General features: G+C 33.0%; 1 protein-coding gene across 1 annotated transcript in view; it reads left to right on the top strand.

Moving 5' to 3' along the window:
* Positions 1–8,260, top strand: part of LOC124369298 (ER degradation-enhancing alpha-mannosidase-like protein 1) — a 146,172-nt gene extending 137,912 nt beyond the window's left edge. The window contains exons 8-10 of the mRNA XM_046827234.1: positions 3,048–3,218; positions 5,927–6,088; positions 7,917–8,260. Of these exons, the coding sequence (XP_046683190.1) occupies positions 3,048–3,218; positions 5,927–6,088; positions 7,917–8,012 (429 nt within the window). The 3' untranslated portion in view covers positions 8,013–8,260. The remainder of the gene's footprint in view (positions 1–3,047; positions 3,219–5,926; positions 6,089–7,916) is intronic.
* The last annotated feature ends 9,436 nt before the right edge of the window (positions 8,261–17,696 follow it).

Genomic DNA, 17,696 nt, shown 5'->3' with positions numbered 1-17,696 from the left:
ACAGAAGGACGATACAAGATGGTAGCCACTGGCCGAAAGATAAGCTGCCAGATCAATCGTCATCCAGTGCTCACTTAGACACACAAAGTCCACCCTTTCGGCATACAACACAGCCTCAAGTTCCCCCACTTTGTTTGCTATACCTCTTATATTTTTATGAAATAATCATTTGAATTTTATGAACATTTGAAGTATTGTTATTTAGAAAGTTGTGTGTATGAAAACAATCGCTAATTGTAGATTGTATGTTAGCATTGGATGCAACATATTGATCCATACTATCTTTTTTACAATCAAGTACAACAAATTGTTCTAAACTATTTCCAAATGACCTAAAAAATTATTATCATAAAATTAGAAAGGATTTGGTTGTTGGAGAGGTTATCAGTTGATATGACGTCCCCTAAAGCAGAGTCTTTTTGCATGTAGGGAGTTGGGGGCAATGCAATGCTTTCAAAGGGGTGTCCTGACGGACCAGGACTACTCTGTGCAGATAAAAGGGAGGTATGGTAATCCCGGCAATAGTCTTTTGTTCCGAGACAGCTCTATTCACCCATGAATTGACCATGCATCTGATCTCCCTACAAATTATGTATTTCCCTTTTTTGTTTAAATTAATCCCGCCTTTGTTAAAGCTTTGATGATCTTTTTTATCCAAGTCTAGAACTTTTTTTTACATTTTTTGTAATTTGGAAAACTAATTTTAATGTTGACTCCGTCTAATGAAAATATTTTCTTTTGAAAAAGGACTGAGGCCAAATCTCATTATCTCTCATTACTACAATTAGACACATCGTTTGTACCTCCTATAATAACAATAAAGTCATTGTCCTTAAATGTAGATGATTCGTTTTTACTACATTCACTACCTCACTTAAAGGAGCACCAGGTTTAACCGTTGATGGTTTATTGTGCACGATTTAGAGCTAAATTCTTTTTCAAGGAGGTGATACATGTTGTATCCATGGCTATCACTATACAGACTAACTGATATATTTTTTAATGGTATCTTTTTGTAAGTTTTTCTTTTTGTTTTTTTTTTCTGTTGTGTGAGAGTTTACTAAAATTATTAATTTCTAAGATGGATGTTGAACAATTCTTCTCATATTTTATATATAGATGAATTAGCATTATTGGAGATAAATAGCAATCCGTGGGTTGGTTCAGCTTCTTTATCTGGACCATCACCGTCCCTCCTTACATGAGCAGTGGATGGGCACTGTAACCTTTTACCACTTGTATCTGTCCGTCCCTTCCGTATATCTGTCCTCTCTAGTAAATTTTCAAAGTGCCAATAACCACGTAAGGAGCTGTAGTGACACAACACGTCAGTGGAACTTTAGAAATGAACTTGTTAAATGACAGAATTAGTGGTAATACTTGTTATTATTACAGTTGGAATTGGGTTTAATAATTATTAAATGTACCAGCGTTAAATTGGCTCATGTGTAAATAGATAGCAATATAGTTGATAGTGGTATTGTAACAGTATAATTTAGTGACAGTTTTATTAACAATAATTTTATTTAAAGCCAGCCTAGTTTTAAGTTTGTAAGTATTGTACTTAGATTTATTTATAAGATAAATAAATATTAAGTGGATTCAATATTCACTGAGTGTTTCATTTAAGAAAACATGTAAAACTATTAATAAGTGAAGAAACCTATGTGATCTTGTGTTTCAGTCTTCATTGTCACTTCCTCCTCCACATTCCTAGAATTCACGCACAACTCCTACCTTTAGAACACAGTTTGAAGTAAGTCATAAGTCATACAGTTGTATCAATGCTTTAAAAATTTAATTCACACTTAACCCTTTGTGATCGGAACAGTATTTTTAGTATGTCCTCTACGATCACGTGGCCAGTCTGACGGGCCACAGCCATCTGCACATAATGTTGTATTAGTTTCCACTTGGGTTATCCTCTGCGTTCGGATGGCCAGTGTCACTGGCCAAGGAATACATTCTCCATTTAGAAATGTTTTGAGTTAGGATGGCTGTATAATGCTGAAACCTTTTGAGTAAACATTGAGCTATATGAAAAATCTGTTCCATTGCGTTTAACCGTTTGTGACTTTGACAAATACTAGAAATAAACAAGTATTTGTCCGGTCCCAGCTGGTAGTGAAAGTTACAGAGTTTTTGATATTTCATTGTCACTGCATGAATTAAAATATGTTGTGTCTTAAATATTGTGATTAACCTATTTTGCTTTTTATTGTGTTAGTTATCTTGCAGTTTATTAACAGATGTCAACATGGATAAGCCTTTAGTTCCTGACAGCTTTCAAGAGATAGTATTTTGTTTACAAAGATATTACAGAAAAATATTGATTAAAGAATTAGTTGGGGAAGTACGAAATGTGGAGAAAAGAGGAAGACCGTCTAACAGTGTAGATGACGAAAGACTTAACGTCAAATTACATTTGCCGTATCCTCTACAGATTGGTAAAACTAAGAACTGCTCTGTTTGCAGTGATAGGAAACCGGGGATGCAAAGAATACTAATTTCTTTTCAGAAACATGCTCCAACAATCCAGGACTCCATATCGGCGAGTGTTTTGAGAAATACCACTCAAGCAAAAAGTTAAAAGAACAATACAGCAAAAATCTGCCACAGTGATGATTGCATAAGTCGCAATATGAACCGTAATTCCTTTCATTATTGAATAAGTATCTAAATTCCACGTTTAAACCAAAAGTATGTTATACTTCCATTTATTTTGTCTGTAGTAATTAAACAATTGTTTCAAAGTAATTGGTTCTAATTATTTAAATTCAGAATCCCACATTTAAACATTGCAGGTTTTAGTTAAAATAATTCCAAGTGGGGGAAGGTCACCATGATGAATGCCAGTCTGATGCCTAGAATGGTGTGGGCATTGACACTGATCATCCAAGCAGTGAGGACAACTCATGTAGTTATTCTGAGGTCTTAGAGTAACGCGTGGCCAGTTAACTGGCTATGTGATCACTAAGGGTTAACAATTGTAGGAATATAAATGTGTTGTATTGTAATTTACTTAATCTTTATATTTTTAATTTTAGGCTACAAAGAGCCCTTTCTATCTGCATGTTGGTCAAGAGATCCTAGAGAACTTAAATAAATATACAAAGACTGTTTGTGGATATGCCACAGTTCATAGTGTTTTTGATATGAGTCTGGAAGATAGGATGGAGTCATTCTTCCTCAGCGAAACTACTAAATACCTTTACTTGGTAAGTTCTCAAGTACATTTTATTTGTTTCAGAACTAGATGAATTTACTATATTGTTATTAAGTTTATAGTAATACAAGTTGTAGTTGTAGTTATTTATCAATATGAGTTATATTCAAATCAAATCTCTCTTTATTGTCATAAGGCTGCTTACATGCATTGACGTCAAAATTATCTACCAACAGGTTTTGTCAATCACAAACTGGTAGCAGTCAAACTTGGCATAAGTCCTAGTTTGGGTTACAAACTAATTGAAAATTCAGCAATAATTATAAAATAGCCTAACAAAAACATTTGACTTTTTTTAGGTTTACGTTAAAAAAAATATATGTAACAGACAACATATTAAAATTAAATAACAATAAAAAAATAACAAGTTTCATTAAAAAATTTAGAGAAATTAACAAGTTTTATATAGATAACAAATAAAATTTTTAAATAAACAAATAGGCCTAGTTTAAAAATATTTGACATTAAAATTTATTGTATAGGTTAAAAATACCCTACTGTACAAAATTAAAAATATATACTTTGACATGTAAAGAATTCGTTCTAATTATTTCATTTCAAAATCCCACATGTAAACATTGCAGATTTTAGTTAAAATAATTCCAAGTGGGGGAAGGTCACCATGATGAATGCCAGTGTGATGCCTAGAATGGTGTGGGCATTGACACACCAATGCAGTGTAATTAAACTTATCCAGGACAAAAATGTAATTTAACTACTTTTTTATATGAAACCAATTTAAAACATAAAAACCCTGACATTCGTAGTAATCAATATGAAAAATAAAGAAAGGCCATCTGTACGAATATTAAAGAAGTTTTATTTTTCTTTAATATAAATAGAAATCCACTATGTATAGACCTACATCATACAAAATTTAAGTCATGAAACACCTAAACTGACATCAGTCACGGTGAAGGTAGATCACATCCAAGTGTTTGGCAGGAACTAGCTGGTCCCCATCTTTCAACTATAAGTATTGATGTAACTTTGTTTTTCCTGTCCTAAATTTCATCAATACTGCAGAACCCCATCATCTTTTTTGCAAAGTTTCTTGGCTAAATTAAATCCTTTAACTTTAACTTGTCATTTAAGTTGTACAGGTTTTGTTATTTTTGTAAACATCGTTGCGATTTAACTAATGCATATTTAATTGCTTTAGTTGTTAAAAGTAAAGTGTATTAATTTGTAAGATAATTGTTTGAAATGATTTACAACATTAAGAGTTTATGTCTTAATTGTTTGAAAGGGGTTTTTAATGGTATTCTGTAATTTATAATTACATATCATTTTATATGTATATCCGCTTCATTCTATAACATGAAATTTTATCAGAATTTTGAATGAAATGAAAATTTATAGTCACAAAAAACATTTTATCTCAAAAATAACTTTTTTAATATACTTAAGAATACTCTAAGCCCAAATGATATATATATATATATATATATATATATATATATATATATATATATATATATATATATATAGACATCAGTCACATTGAAGATAAATCGCATCCAAGTGTTTGCCAGGAGCTAACTGATCACCATCTTTCAACTATAGGTCTTGATGTAACTTTGTTTTTCCAGTCCAAAATTCCATCATTACTGCAGAATTCCATAATTTTTTTTTGTAAAGTTTCTTGGTTAATTAAATCCTTTAATCCTTAAAACTTGTAATTTAAGTTGTAGAAGTTATGTTATTTTTGTAAACATTTAGTTAAATTAGTTTACATTAGTTTAAATATACTATACAAGGTGTTTGAAAAGTCTGGGTACGGCTTAATATTTTATAAACCATAGCAGATAACATGTATAAACTTTGCACAGTGTCATATGGCCATGTTAACTATTTTTCCTTGCTGTTACCATGACATGCCAACCATGGGGGGACGGCCCACAGAGGAAAACATGGAAATCTTAAATTAAAGCATGGGTCGAGTGATACCTCATTTTAAAGAGCTCACTTAGTAAAGTTGAATGCCGCAAACCGCATCTCAAAAGGTTTATCCAATCAGAAATGGCAGGTTGTTTTAGGTGCCTAGTGCACAGAGTGAAACGCCGCCTACCGCATCAGAATACGACGATCCAGTCAGAAATGGCAGCGCATAATGTACTAAAGAAAATAACACAATTTGTTTTAATTTCCTCTATGTATTCAAACATATGTGCCAAATTTGGTTTCTTTAGCTTAAATACTTTTACAGATAACAATATTTTAATAAAAACATACAAAATGACAGCTAGTGGCTAAATAAGACATTTCTCAACCTATGCTTATATGAAATATTTTGTTTCAAATGAAGAGTACTATCAGCTAAAGAAATTCGTGACTTTAGTGAACACCCTGTATGTACATAAATGCAGGGTGATTCACAAAGATATGTGGAAACTATGTGGGCTCATTCTACATGAAAAAAATAATGAAAACCGTTTATATAAACATGGGTCCGGAAATGCTTCATTAGCAAGTTACGGCTAGCAAAGGATTTTGCCCAGATTTCAGCTCAACTTGCAAAATGAGATCTTTCTGAAATTCTGCTAAGGGGCGAAAAAAAAGCACCCTTAACGTTAGGGAAAATTAGTTTACTTGAAACACATTTTATAATGTCTTATTATTTATCTTAGCCTGCCAAAGTATTGATAAGGGTGTACGCTTGTATAAAATGTATTAATAAACTAATTGTTGTTTTTTCAGCTATTTGATAAGGATAACTATGTTAATCAACATTTTGATAAGTACATATTCAGCACTGAAGGTCATCTATTTCCTGTTGATGCTAAGTTTCGGGAGAAACCCTGGGTTGAAGCAAATATTCCAACTGTGCCTCTTTCAAATTTCAACATTTCTGAGCCTACAGTGAGTATTCATGCTTTTAGTTCATGTTCATAAATGTTGATTGCTCTCTTTTACTGCATGCTATTAGAAACTATTAGAATGGAACCTGAAAACTTCTAAGAATACACATGGCTGGTGCTATGTTAGAAGTTCAAAATGGTTATCAACACTCTGCAAGCCATTTTTTGCTAAAATATATGTCCTGCCAACATTTTTCTTGTCATTAAATTTAAATTATAATAAAAATATGGAACAGAAGTTCACTGTTAAAAAATTGTTTAGAAGAGATGGAATTATTTGTAATTATACAAAAAAATTGCAAATTTTAGTCCTCTAGTTAATGTGTAAAACAATACACCAATCTTATAAAAACTAAGAATTTGTATCAAGCTTTGTGATATTGTGAAAGAATTACAATATCACAAAGAAAATTAGAAAGAAAATATGTGCAAATGAAAAACTAAAGTTATACATTAAATTTAATTTTTTCTGGCACACACATACGTTATTATACCAAATAAAAATTTCTCTTATACAGCTAAAAGATATACACAGAAATAATGGGGAAATGGATGCATGTAGGGAGGAAAAAAGTTATTATACGGAGTATCCAAGTTCTATAGGTCTGGTGATCATCTTAAAACTCCAGATGAGTGTCACAAAACACTTTAGTTGTTATATATTCCCTATGCAGCTGTTAATGGTGTTAGTTTAGGCCTAACACCATACAAAGAACTCTACCCTAAGACCAATTTCACTTCAAGTGATTGTAAATTATGAAAGACTATTTTATTGACAATTATTAGGGCCTCATGGTCGGTTCTTATATTTAACCTCTTATGGAGACTAAATTGTGTAAGATATATTTCTTGCACCTGTATTAAATTAGGTTGGTTTGACCTATTGACTAAATACCTCACAGCTGGGATATACACAGAAATAGTAAGGAAACAGATGCATATAGGGAGGAAATGAATGATTACTCTGAGTGTGTCTGGTTGAAGCTTGCCTGATTACTGTAAGTCCATTTCTAATGTAACACTAAGATTAATAATATCACTACAAGAATATAACATTAATTCTAAAATACGAAAGAAATTGACCTCATTTTTGATCTGAGTCAAATAATTAAGATTAACAATAAAAAAATCAAAATCACATTTATTTCCACAAATAACTGAAAAACCAAAGTAAATATTTAATATTGAGAAAAGAAAACAAATGTAGCATTTTGATATCAAATGGTAATACAATATACAATAATATTTAAGTAATACAATTCTAAATAGTTAACATTACATAATTCAACTCTAAATAATATTAAATAAATCTTATATAACAAATAAATAAATTCATTAATGGAAATGAAAAAGCAGATATCCTCACCAAAAAGGGAGTGGAGTCCATTATAATGGGGCGAGAGTCAGTTTGTGGGATAGTTTTCTCAGATTCTGAGGACACAAATATAAGTAAGGGAGGCACAAAGGTCCTTTTAGGACTAAGTGTGGGCACAATTCGTCTCTTTCTCTGAGGATCATAGCAAAAATAATGTTTCATATATCAATTTACACTAGCCTAGTCCTACCTAAGTGGTATAAACATTACTATGACAAGCTATGATTTGTAACACAAAATGATGACCATGACGATTTCTATATGCCCAAAGACAATAAAGATTTTTATTTGATGTGATTAAAATTCAAGAATCTATAGAGTTGTTAAACAAATCATTTTTATGAAGTAAAACAGTCATTGATGGCTGGATCAATGAATCAGTAAGTGCTATCTTATTAATTTACAAACCAATGTTTTGATACAGTAATAACACAATGTGTTTGGTATGTTTCAGTGTGAGTCTGTAGATAGTTCCAAGAAATACTTTCTGCCCCTGAAGAGCAGGTATCTGGACCAAATCGCAGTTACTGTAGGAGTCCAAGAGTATTAACATGCCATAATTCATAACTTCCAACTTGTTATTACTGTTAATGTTATTTGTTACAGAATTATCTATTTTTCCAGTTATGTTTGCAGAAATTTATTGGTTGAGTGATTATAGTGTATATTGTGAAATCGCAGACATAATCTAGATACTTTTAAATAGTAATAGTATTGAAATTGAACGCTGCAAAGAAATATTTTTGTACAAGTCAATGAATGTTTTTATTTGTTATAAAAATAGTTTTTGGAATATCTTTTATAAATAGCATTTATTAATGGTTGTAACATTTGATCTCGTCACTTGAGTACTTCAAGACTGTTTTGTGGGTTGGTGTAGAATAAGCTCAACGCCAGAACCCCCTTTAGGGCAAAGTTTCATTTTCATTTAATTCATTTTCTTCCTTATTTTAACCCTTTGCGGTCGGGTACTGTATTTATAGTTTGTCCTCTGCGATTGCATGGCCAGTCTGACAAGCCACAGCCATCTGCACAACTAGTAGGAATTGTTTTCATTAGAGTTGTCCTCAGCGATCGCCTGGCCCGTGAGACTGCCCAATATAGATTTCATTTTACGCTCGGTTGGCCTGTGTCACTGGCCAGTAAAGCATTCTGTTTTTAAAATATTTACCATGTGCTAGTAGGTCTGTGAAGTGCTGAAACCTACTGAGAAATTATTGAACTAAAAGACAAATGCCTTTCATCACATTTTACCATCTTCAGTCTTGGAAACAAAATATAAATTCACAGCTGTGTTGCCGGTTCCATCGGCACTGTTTGCTCTGATTGACGTAGTTGGCTTCACATTGTTTTGTTTATGTTTATTTATCAATTGGATATTGTTAAAATTAAGTCGTGATTTTAACATGGGTTTTATTTGTGATTTGTGTAAATAGTTCTAAAGTTTTAAGAAAACATAGTGGTGAACCAAAAACTGTCTTGAAAATAACGAGTAAACTTTGTCCCCTTGTAAAAGTAAGGTTATGCCTAACTGCAGATTTGTTGTAAGTTTATTAGTAATTGTGTTAGTTATCCAACAGTTTATAAAATCCTGTTAACATGGATAACCTTGTAAGTCATGAAGACTATGAAAAAATAATCTTTGATGAATCTAGTGATATTGACTCACATCATGATAGTGACGTGCAATCTAATTATCGTGATGACTTAGAAGATTATGCTATAGAACAATTAGAAGATGTATAGGATGAAATTCTTCCATTAGAAGAGGGCCAAATTTTTGAAGTCGATAACGTTGTTGGCGAGGCACAAAATAGAGATATAGTAGGGGTGGATGAAGAATGAATGGAAAGAATGGTTTGAGGGCGATACAATTTTTTGTGAATTTAAATAGGCACAAGATAGTGGTTACAAACTTTCAAGTAATGAAAAACCATCAACCTGTTTACAGTTTTTTCAATTATTTTTCAATGACAGCCTTTTAACTGAAATAGTTAAAGAAACAAATAGATATGCTGCCAAAAAATCCAGAAAAATACGCCATTACAGAAAAAATCAATCTGGCGGTCATGGGTAGAAGTAACACTTCAAAAGTTAAAAGCTTTTTTTAGTGTGATAATAAACATGGGGATGAATGAAAAGCCAGCGATGAGTGATTACTTTTCAACAAATTGGGTGGACTACCAACCCTTTTATAAGGATGTCTTTAGTGAAGAACAATTCTTCCAAATCTTTTGGAATTTACATATAAGCCCACCTCCTTCTGGCTCTATCACTGGTACACTAACAGGCTCAGTTAAAGTAAGAAATGTGGCTACCTACCTGGACAAAAAATTCCTAGAGCATTATGTCCCAGAAAAGAAATAAGTGTTGGTGAAAGCACAATAGGTTTCAAAGGACGAATTATGTTCAAGGTTTACAATAAGGACAAGCCTACTAAGTGGGGCAAAGTATTTGTACTCTCTGAGTCTTTAACTGTGTACATCTGTGCTCTTGAACCATATTTTGGAAAAACAACAACAGACCGCCTGGATAGGCCAGACTTAGGAGTAACAAGCAGAATTATTGTACATCTGGTCGGTAAATTCCAGCAATCATATTGATATTGAAGGCCTCCATGTCTTCACAGATCGGTGGTACACAAATATCGACTTAGCAAAAGAACTTCTAAAGATAAAGGTTCATTTGACAGGCACTATAATGTTAAACAGAAGTGGGCTGACTACAATTGTAAAACCGCAAAAGAAGAATGCCAAGAAAGAGACTCCTAAGCTGAAATTGAAAAAAAGGGAAATAAAGACCTTTCGAAAAGAAGACAAATTGTGGAAGGACAAAAAAGAAGTGGCAGTCTGAAGTACTTTGTTTGCTTATAACATCACCCAGACAGTTCGGCGTTTACAGAATCAAAACGTCATAGAAGAAGTAAAGAAATCTACCGTCGTTTGCGAATATAACCAAGCTATGGGAGGGGTCGACATTTCAGACCAATACATTTCCTCTTATGCTTTTACAAGAAAGGCCATCAAGTGGTGGAGGAAGGTATTCTTTTGGCTATTGAAAACTGGCATAGTCAACTTTATAATATGAATCAAGAGGAAAATATTCAACAGCGTTGTTTCAGAAAAATGTTGGTAATAGAATTAGTTGGGGATGTAAGAAATCAAACGAAGAGAGGGAGACCATCTAGTATTGCAGAAGAAGAAAGACTGAATGGCAAGTTACATTTGCCTTCTTACCCTCTATCCATTGGCAAAAGTAAAGATTGCTTTGTTTGCAGTGATAGAAGACTGGGTAAGCAAAGAAAAGGAACTAATTTCTTTTGCAATACCTGCACAAACAATCCAGGACTCCATATCGGCGAGTGCTTTGAAATATATCACTCCAACAAAAGGCTTAGATTAAATTAAAAGACTGTCATGTTGTTTTTACATGGCTCAGTATAATCTGTAATTTCTTTTAATATTAAATAAGTATATAATGTCATTTAAATAAAACAACCAAATGTATATTGTACTTCATTTTATTGTGTTGGCGTTCATATCAATAAAACACATGTTTCAATATAATTGGTTTTGTGTTATTTAAAGTTTAAATGCCCTATGTAAACATTGAAGGTTGCTGTAAAAACAATTCCGAGTTGGTGGGAAGTGGCTGCCATGATAAATATCGCAAGGACTGGCGTGGGCAGTGAGGCGGGCCAGGCGAGCGGCGAGGACTACTCGTGATGAAATTATTTGACAACTGTGTGGCCAGTCTCATGGGCCATCCGACCGCAAAGGGTTAACCATTGATTCTATAACTATAAATGTTTGGTCATAGCAATATAGTTATTCAAAACATTCCATTAAATTAAGCTGATCTGTTGAATGCTTCATCTTGCCTTACTTTTCATATATGGATCAGATGTTACATCTAAGTTGTTGTCTACTTAGTTCAATATTACAGTAAAGGGGAGCTTTAGGGGCCAAACTTCAAGTGCTTGTTTTAATTTAATTCACATCAAATTTGTGTATACAAGATGAAATATGTACTTACAATATTAGCCATAAAAAACAGTACTGAAACTGAATCAGCTGTAGTTGCCTTCTCGATCAGCTGATTCAACTGTCGGTTGTTGCCACGGCTTCATGTTCTTTACTTCTTTCTTACTTGAGGTTAGTTTTTGGTAGAAAAAGTTTTTATTGTAGAGCATTATTTTCGCTCATACGGAATTGGACGTGCGGGTGAGCCAAGGTTGTCATACACTGCATTACGTTTTCAGGAACATTTCCACAAAACCTTTCTAGTAATCCTGTGATTCTTAGTGTTGTTGAAAAATTTCGAAGAACAGGTAGTGTTTTGACACAGCGAAAGGGCTTTTCAGGTTGCCCAACTACTGTCTGTACAAATGAAAACCACAGAAGAGTGTTGCAGCAAGTGTTACAGTCAGCGAAAAGAAGCCAAATGCGAGCTTCTCTTAAACTGAATATTAGCAATACATCAATGCGAAGAATGTTCCAAAACATAGGTGGTTTTTCCCTACAAGATACAAACTGGACAACCTTTGAACTGTAGAAACAAACTAGCTAGAGTTCAGTACTGGGCTTCAATGTTAGCAATATGCTAAGAAGAACCAATTTCGGAGTGGTGTATGGTTTACATATGAATGTCATGTGCACCTTAATAGTTTCTTAAACAAGCAGACAACACGTTTCCTTGGATTTGAACGTCCTGACATAGTTGTAGAGAGGCCATAGCATAGTAAGAGTGTAACCAATTGGTGCTCTGTGCCTGGGAGGGGTATAGTGGGACCATACTTTTTTGAAGGCAACAATAGAGAGACTCTTACTATAAATCAGTATCAATATAGGGCCATTCTAGATTGTTTTTTGAGACACCTCAGGAAATTTTGTCGGGCACAAAATCTGCCGTTAAATTCACAGTGGTTTCAGCAAGATGGCGCAACCAGTCACACTGCCGTTAACAACATTGCTTTCCTCCAACAAACCTTCGGAAACCGTCTCATCTCCCTTAGAACAAACTTTCCTTACCCAGCTCACTCCCCCGATCTTACAACATCAGACATCTACGTCTGGGGAGTGTTGAAAGAAAACATTTTCCACAATGACTCACCATCTACCATGGTCCAACTCAAGGAAAAAATAACCATGTGTATTAGGAGAATGGAACAACCCCTATTCATAAAAATTATGCAAAACCTAAGAACGGTACGAGTGTTGCCTCAAACTGAATGGGGCTCATATTGAACATGTTAATACCTGAGTTTAACCGATTTTGCTTCCTTTGACTTGTATTTATTGGTAAAATCTATATGTAATGTTACTATTTTTACCATAATAGAATATTACCATTACAGTACTGTTTGCTTTGACTAATAATGTATATTTAAGCAGGAGTTCACTGAAGTGATTGTTTCTCTCCTACCTTTGGCAACATTACTATTGTAAACACTGATTTGGTTAGCATTCTTTTCTTTACTGCCATCAACAGTTACTGAAAAACATGTTTCTGATTAACATCTATGTTTATTCTTTGGATTTTGCAGAAAACTCATTATCAGAAACATTATAACTGAAAAAGCACATGGTGTGATAAAAATTAGTATGCAAGTTGCATAAAAATTTTTGTAAAAATCTCACAAAAGTTTTAAGATTTTCTTAAGGAAAGCTTATTTTTCTACTGAGATTTTTGATTGATTAATAATACATGCCAAAAGTCTTGTTCGTAGGCATATTACATGTGTATAATTTCTGTCCAATAGCATATCTCCTGTTGAAACTGCGAACTAATAAGTTTTGAGTTTTAACCTAAAATATAGAATCTATAAGTTCCTACCAAAGATTTTACTGGAATCATTTTTTTGTGATACGCCAATCATGTGGATATTTTACCTAAACAATTTAGCCTAACTATACAATATCATCTGTTGCAATTATAAGTTTCAAACCATGCAAGTAGTGTTAATAAGAATATTTATGATTAACAGTTAGTAACCTATAACTTTACAAATTACTCAGTGGACATTTTAATCTGGATCTATGTATTCTCATTGAGATGAACAGATATTTTTGAAATTTAATCTGAGAAAATACTGTGTTAGATCTATTACAGAAGTATTTTGTAATCAGACAGATACGTAATAAATGGCTCAAAGTTGTTACAGAAAATAGAGCCTAACTCCAGTTAACTGTGCATTGTAATTAACCAATTCGTGGGTGCCTGATGGGCTTAAGCAAAACCATTGGAATGTCATTGAATGTTGCTGTGTCTAGTATTTCAAACTTATTTCAAATTTAAGGCTTCTAGTTCTAACAGAAAATATTGTCTAATCTAACAGAAATTTGATTGAACAAGTAATAGTTAAGAAACTTATAATTTTGTTGATTAGAACTTTATCAACAATCAAAGATCAAAAAGATTTGAACATCCTTTGAGTTTGTTCCACATGGTACCATAAGTGTTTTTCCCTATTGAAAACGAGTAAGATTAAACTATTTAGGGATGTGATTGACATGGTTGATAAAGATTACGGCTTCTGAAAAATGTGGTATGTGATGATAAAATTTGTTTTTTTTTTTTCGGTCTTCCCATAAAACACAGTTATGTGATTTGAAACAAAAACTTATATCTAAAATATGCCAAATAAATACAGCTCTTCATCAGAAATTACTTGAATATTGGTGAAGACAGTAATACAAAAATAATTCCGGACTGTATTGACTTTTTTACTACTATTATGACTAGTCGCAGGGAGAGATATTTTCTATTCAGCAAACGCTTGCTTATGTATAAGTAAGAATTGAACTTTTTGACTCTACCTCGTATTGATTTTAAATATATATGTATTAACTTATTTACATTTAGTTGGGAATATCCTCATAAAATCCATGTTTCGTCAAAAAAAAGTTTTAGAGAGTTATACAGTGGAGTCCCTAACATCCAGTTAATCCGAACAAATCCAGGAGGAAGGTTTTATATTTATTTTTAATGATAATGCACAGTTATAGCAACTTATTACCTAATAAAATTAAAATGGGTGCATCATCAGTAAAAAAACTTACATTAAATACACGTACAGAATTTTATTAGGACAAATTGCATACAGTTCTTAAATAATGAAGTTTAAATACTGTACCAAATTGAAACTTATAGGTTAAGTGTAAGTAATTAAGAAGTAAAATCAAACAAAAACGGGACTTACAGTACTGATATTATTGTTGAGTAAAATATTAATTGTTAAATGAATTCAGTAATTGTCTTGTCCCAGTGAAGAGAGTCTATTGGATGATGTATAGTTTCGCCATTGTGTCATAAACATGATATCGGCAGATGTAGCAGTAGTCTGTTGCTCTAGGTGTTGTAGTGCAAGGTCAAACGCTGCTGCTCCATCTGCATGTAACACCAACCCTCCTTTATCAAACAAGTTCTCGTCATCACATCCTTCCTCCTCACACTCCATTGGTTCTTGAGTGACTGCACAAAGGGCGTCTAGCTTGTCTTTAAGATTAACGGTGGTATGCTTTCACTTACTCGCCATAACAATCAGCTCTCACACTTCTATTATGCAAATAATCGCAACAGTGAGATTGATGTTTGCACTGACTTCACACTGCTGACCACTACAGACTACAGCGCAATGTCCATTTGTTCTATGAGTTAGTGTGTGTATTTTTGGTGTGCCGAGGGCGAGCGAGTACAGTCTGGTCCGTAGCGCGTGGACATGTCCAATGTGCAGTACAAAAGTGTACTATACCTTACTTACTGTGGTTAGTGTTCACATTCCAACACATTTGTCACATTAAATATAGTACACAGTCAGAAAACGGGTTTCAGACAAGTTTTGATAATTTCATAACAAAATAGATCCATTCTCATGATTAAATCTGTTTTTCTGTCATTCCAGTTAATCCGAACTGGGTTCGGTCCCAATTAGTTCAGATTAGCGTGACTCCACTGTATATGTTTTTAGTAGTTTCTGAAGGCTTACTTTACCTAATTTAGTTTAAGACTACATATATTTGAAGTTTCTACTAAAAACAATCTTCCAGAGAATTTTTGTTTCATGATTATACATATATATTGTCTGTATAGTCATGAATTTTAAATTGTTCTCATTTAATAACAAAGTTTCTAAGGGATTTTTAGGGATATTTGCTATATTTCGTATCAAACGGTTTTTTCTACACAAGGATATTAAATATATACTTAATAATCCTGTAAAACTTCCTAATCATCCATCATCATTCATTCACCTGTAAACAAAAAACAAAGCCTTCTCCAAAGCTATTGTTAAAAAATTTAATTTAAATTCTCTGTTCCTTTCATTAATTTAATAAATAAAAACTCTGTATTAAATTTAAGGAACGGTGCTCATTGGTAATACTTTTGCATGAACATTTGAAGAAATGTTATCCACATCGATCAAGTGATTTAATCATTACCTGCTATTTAAATATTAAACCATGACATCATGGTACCCAGTAGGGATCACTTCTGGCTGGTTTATACCTACCAGTTGAACCCACCACTGGGCACAGCAAAAACCGATGTGCTACTTCAATCTGGGCCACCTTAGGATGTCCAGTAGCAGCACATCACTAACCGCAAATGTTGAGATTCTGGGGTTCATGGGCAATTCGATAGGTCTAATCTACTGTGGAAGATGACTGTTGGAGTTGGAGGGGTTTGTTCCCTTACCTCAGAGGTTCTTGTTAACCTCAACAAGGGTGTGCCACCCCCTGCCTACTTTGACTGTAGAGGCTCGTTCAGAGCTGGCCTCCCCTTCTTCTTCCAGGATGACTTTCAGATGTAGTGCCCTAATTCTTCCTCATGGATCTCGATAGGAGGCGGCCCCTACTCCATAACGTTACCCATCCTGAATATCATATCACTCCGGAAACAGCGCAAAGGTTCTTACAGGACTAAGTGCAATTTATAAGCTTCTTGTCCTAAGAGAACAAAAAAAAATAAATAAAATATGACATCATGGTATTTTGCCAACTATTTCTTTCAGGTTTCCATATTAAACATTGCAAAGTAATGTAATTTTATTTATTTAAATTAAAATCCATATCTTGTAGATATCCTCAGTCTAGTTTTGTATATTGTTAGATATTCTGTAGCATTGTATTGTTGAAAATTATGGTTTTATAATAACACTGTTAAATATCAGATATGTGGATTTATTTTATTTACATAATTTATAAGTCGAGTCCTCTAAGAATGTTACTAGAGGCTGCTCATCGCATGTGCCTATTTATGAATTTTATTCCTTAGGTTTAAATTGATTCTTTGAGCTAAGGTAGTGTACAAACTTGTTTATGTGATATCAGAATCAGAACTTAACAAGTATTGAATAAGATATTATGTTTCTTGTTGAAGAATTTGTAATAAAATCAATTCAGATACTTTGTTTATATTTGTTTCTATTTTATTTAAATCCTCATCAACAAAGTATTGTCACTGTGTATGTAAATAATTTTATATTGCTAATGGTTTTGCTTTCTGAACTAAAACTTCATATTTCCAATCACTTAGATTACACTATATTTGTAGTCTTGGCGTCTATGATGTCTAAACTTTGTAAAAAGTTCATTTTGAGCTTCTTTATTTTTGACTTTTTTGAATCTCTTCAAGTTAACATGACTCCAGATCCAGGTATCAGATTCCAGATGCTTCATAAAAGGAAAGTGAGCTAGAGATAACTCAATATTCACCGTCTAGTAGCTTGTCAAAGAGTCAAGACCATCAAGTTTCTTTTTGTCAACTGTAATGAAATTAGCCAAATTATTTGAAGATTATTTGAATGTTACTACATTCATTAAAAACTGAGCACAGATACTTCCATTTACTATAAATTGAGAACTTAACTCTCCATTGTTATAGTCCATAGATGAAGAAATGGAATTGCAAGGTCGGTAATAAAAAATATTATTACTTGTTGCTACTGTAGGTGTAGTCCACAAGTGACAATCATACATATATAGCCTGACCATTAAAGTGTTAAAATTTCTTTTCTTGCTTTTGAGTGTTTGAAGAAGTTTTATGGATATTTTTAATCAATTGAAAATATTTTTTTTTTACTTTTTGGATATTTTAGAGTACTATGAGGATCAAAGTTCTCTATTGCCTCTTTGAAATGGCAGCTTCTGATTTGGCATCTATTTAGAAGTGCAATTGAGTCTAAATAATTTTAAAATTGCTGTAACTTTTGTTTATCATATATCAATGAGAA

Source organism: Homalodisca vitripennis, chromosome X (genome assembly GCF_021130785.1).
Source record: "Homalodisca vitripennis isolate AUS2020 chromosome X, UT_GWSS_2.1, whole genome shotgun sequence".
Classification (NCBI taxonomy): domain Eukaryota; kingdom Metazoa; phylum Arthropoda; class Insecta; order Hemiptera; family Cicadellidae; genus Homalodisca; species Homalodisca vitripennis.
The sequence above is the reverse complement of the archived record's forward strand: the minus strand, read 5'-3'. Positions and strand labels throughout refer to the sequence as shown.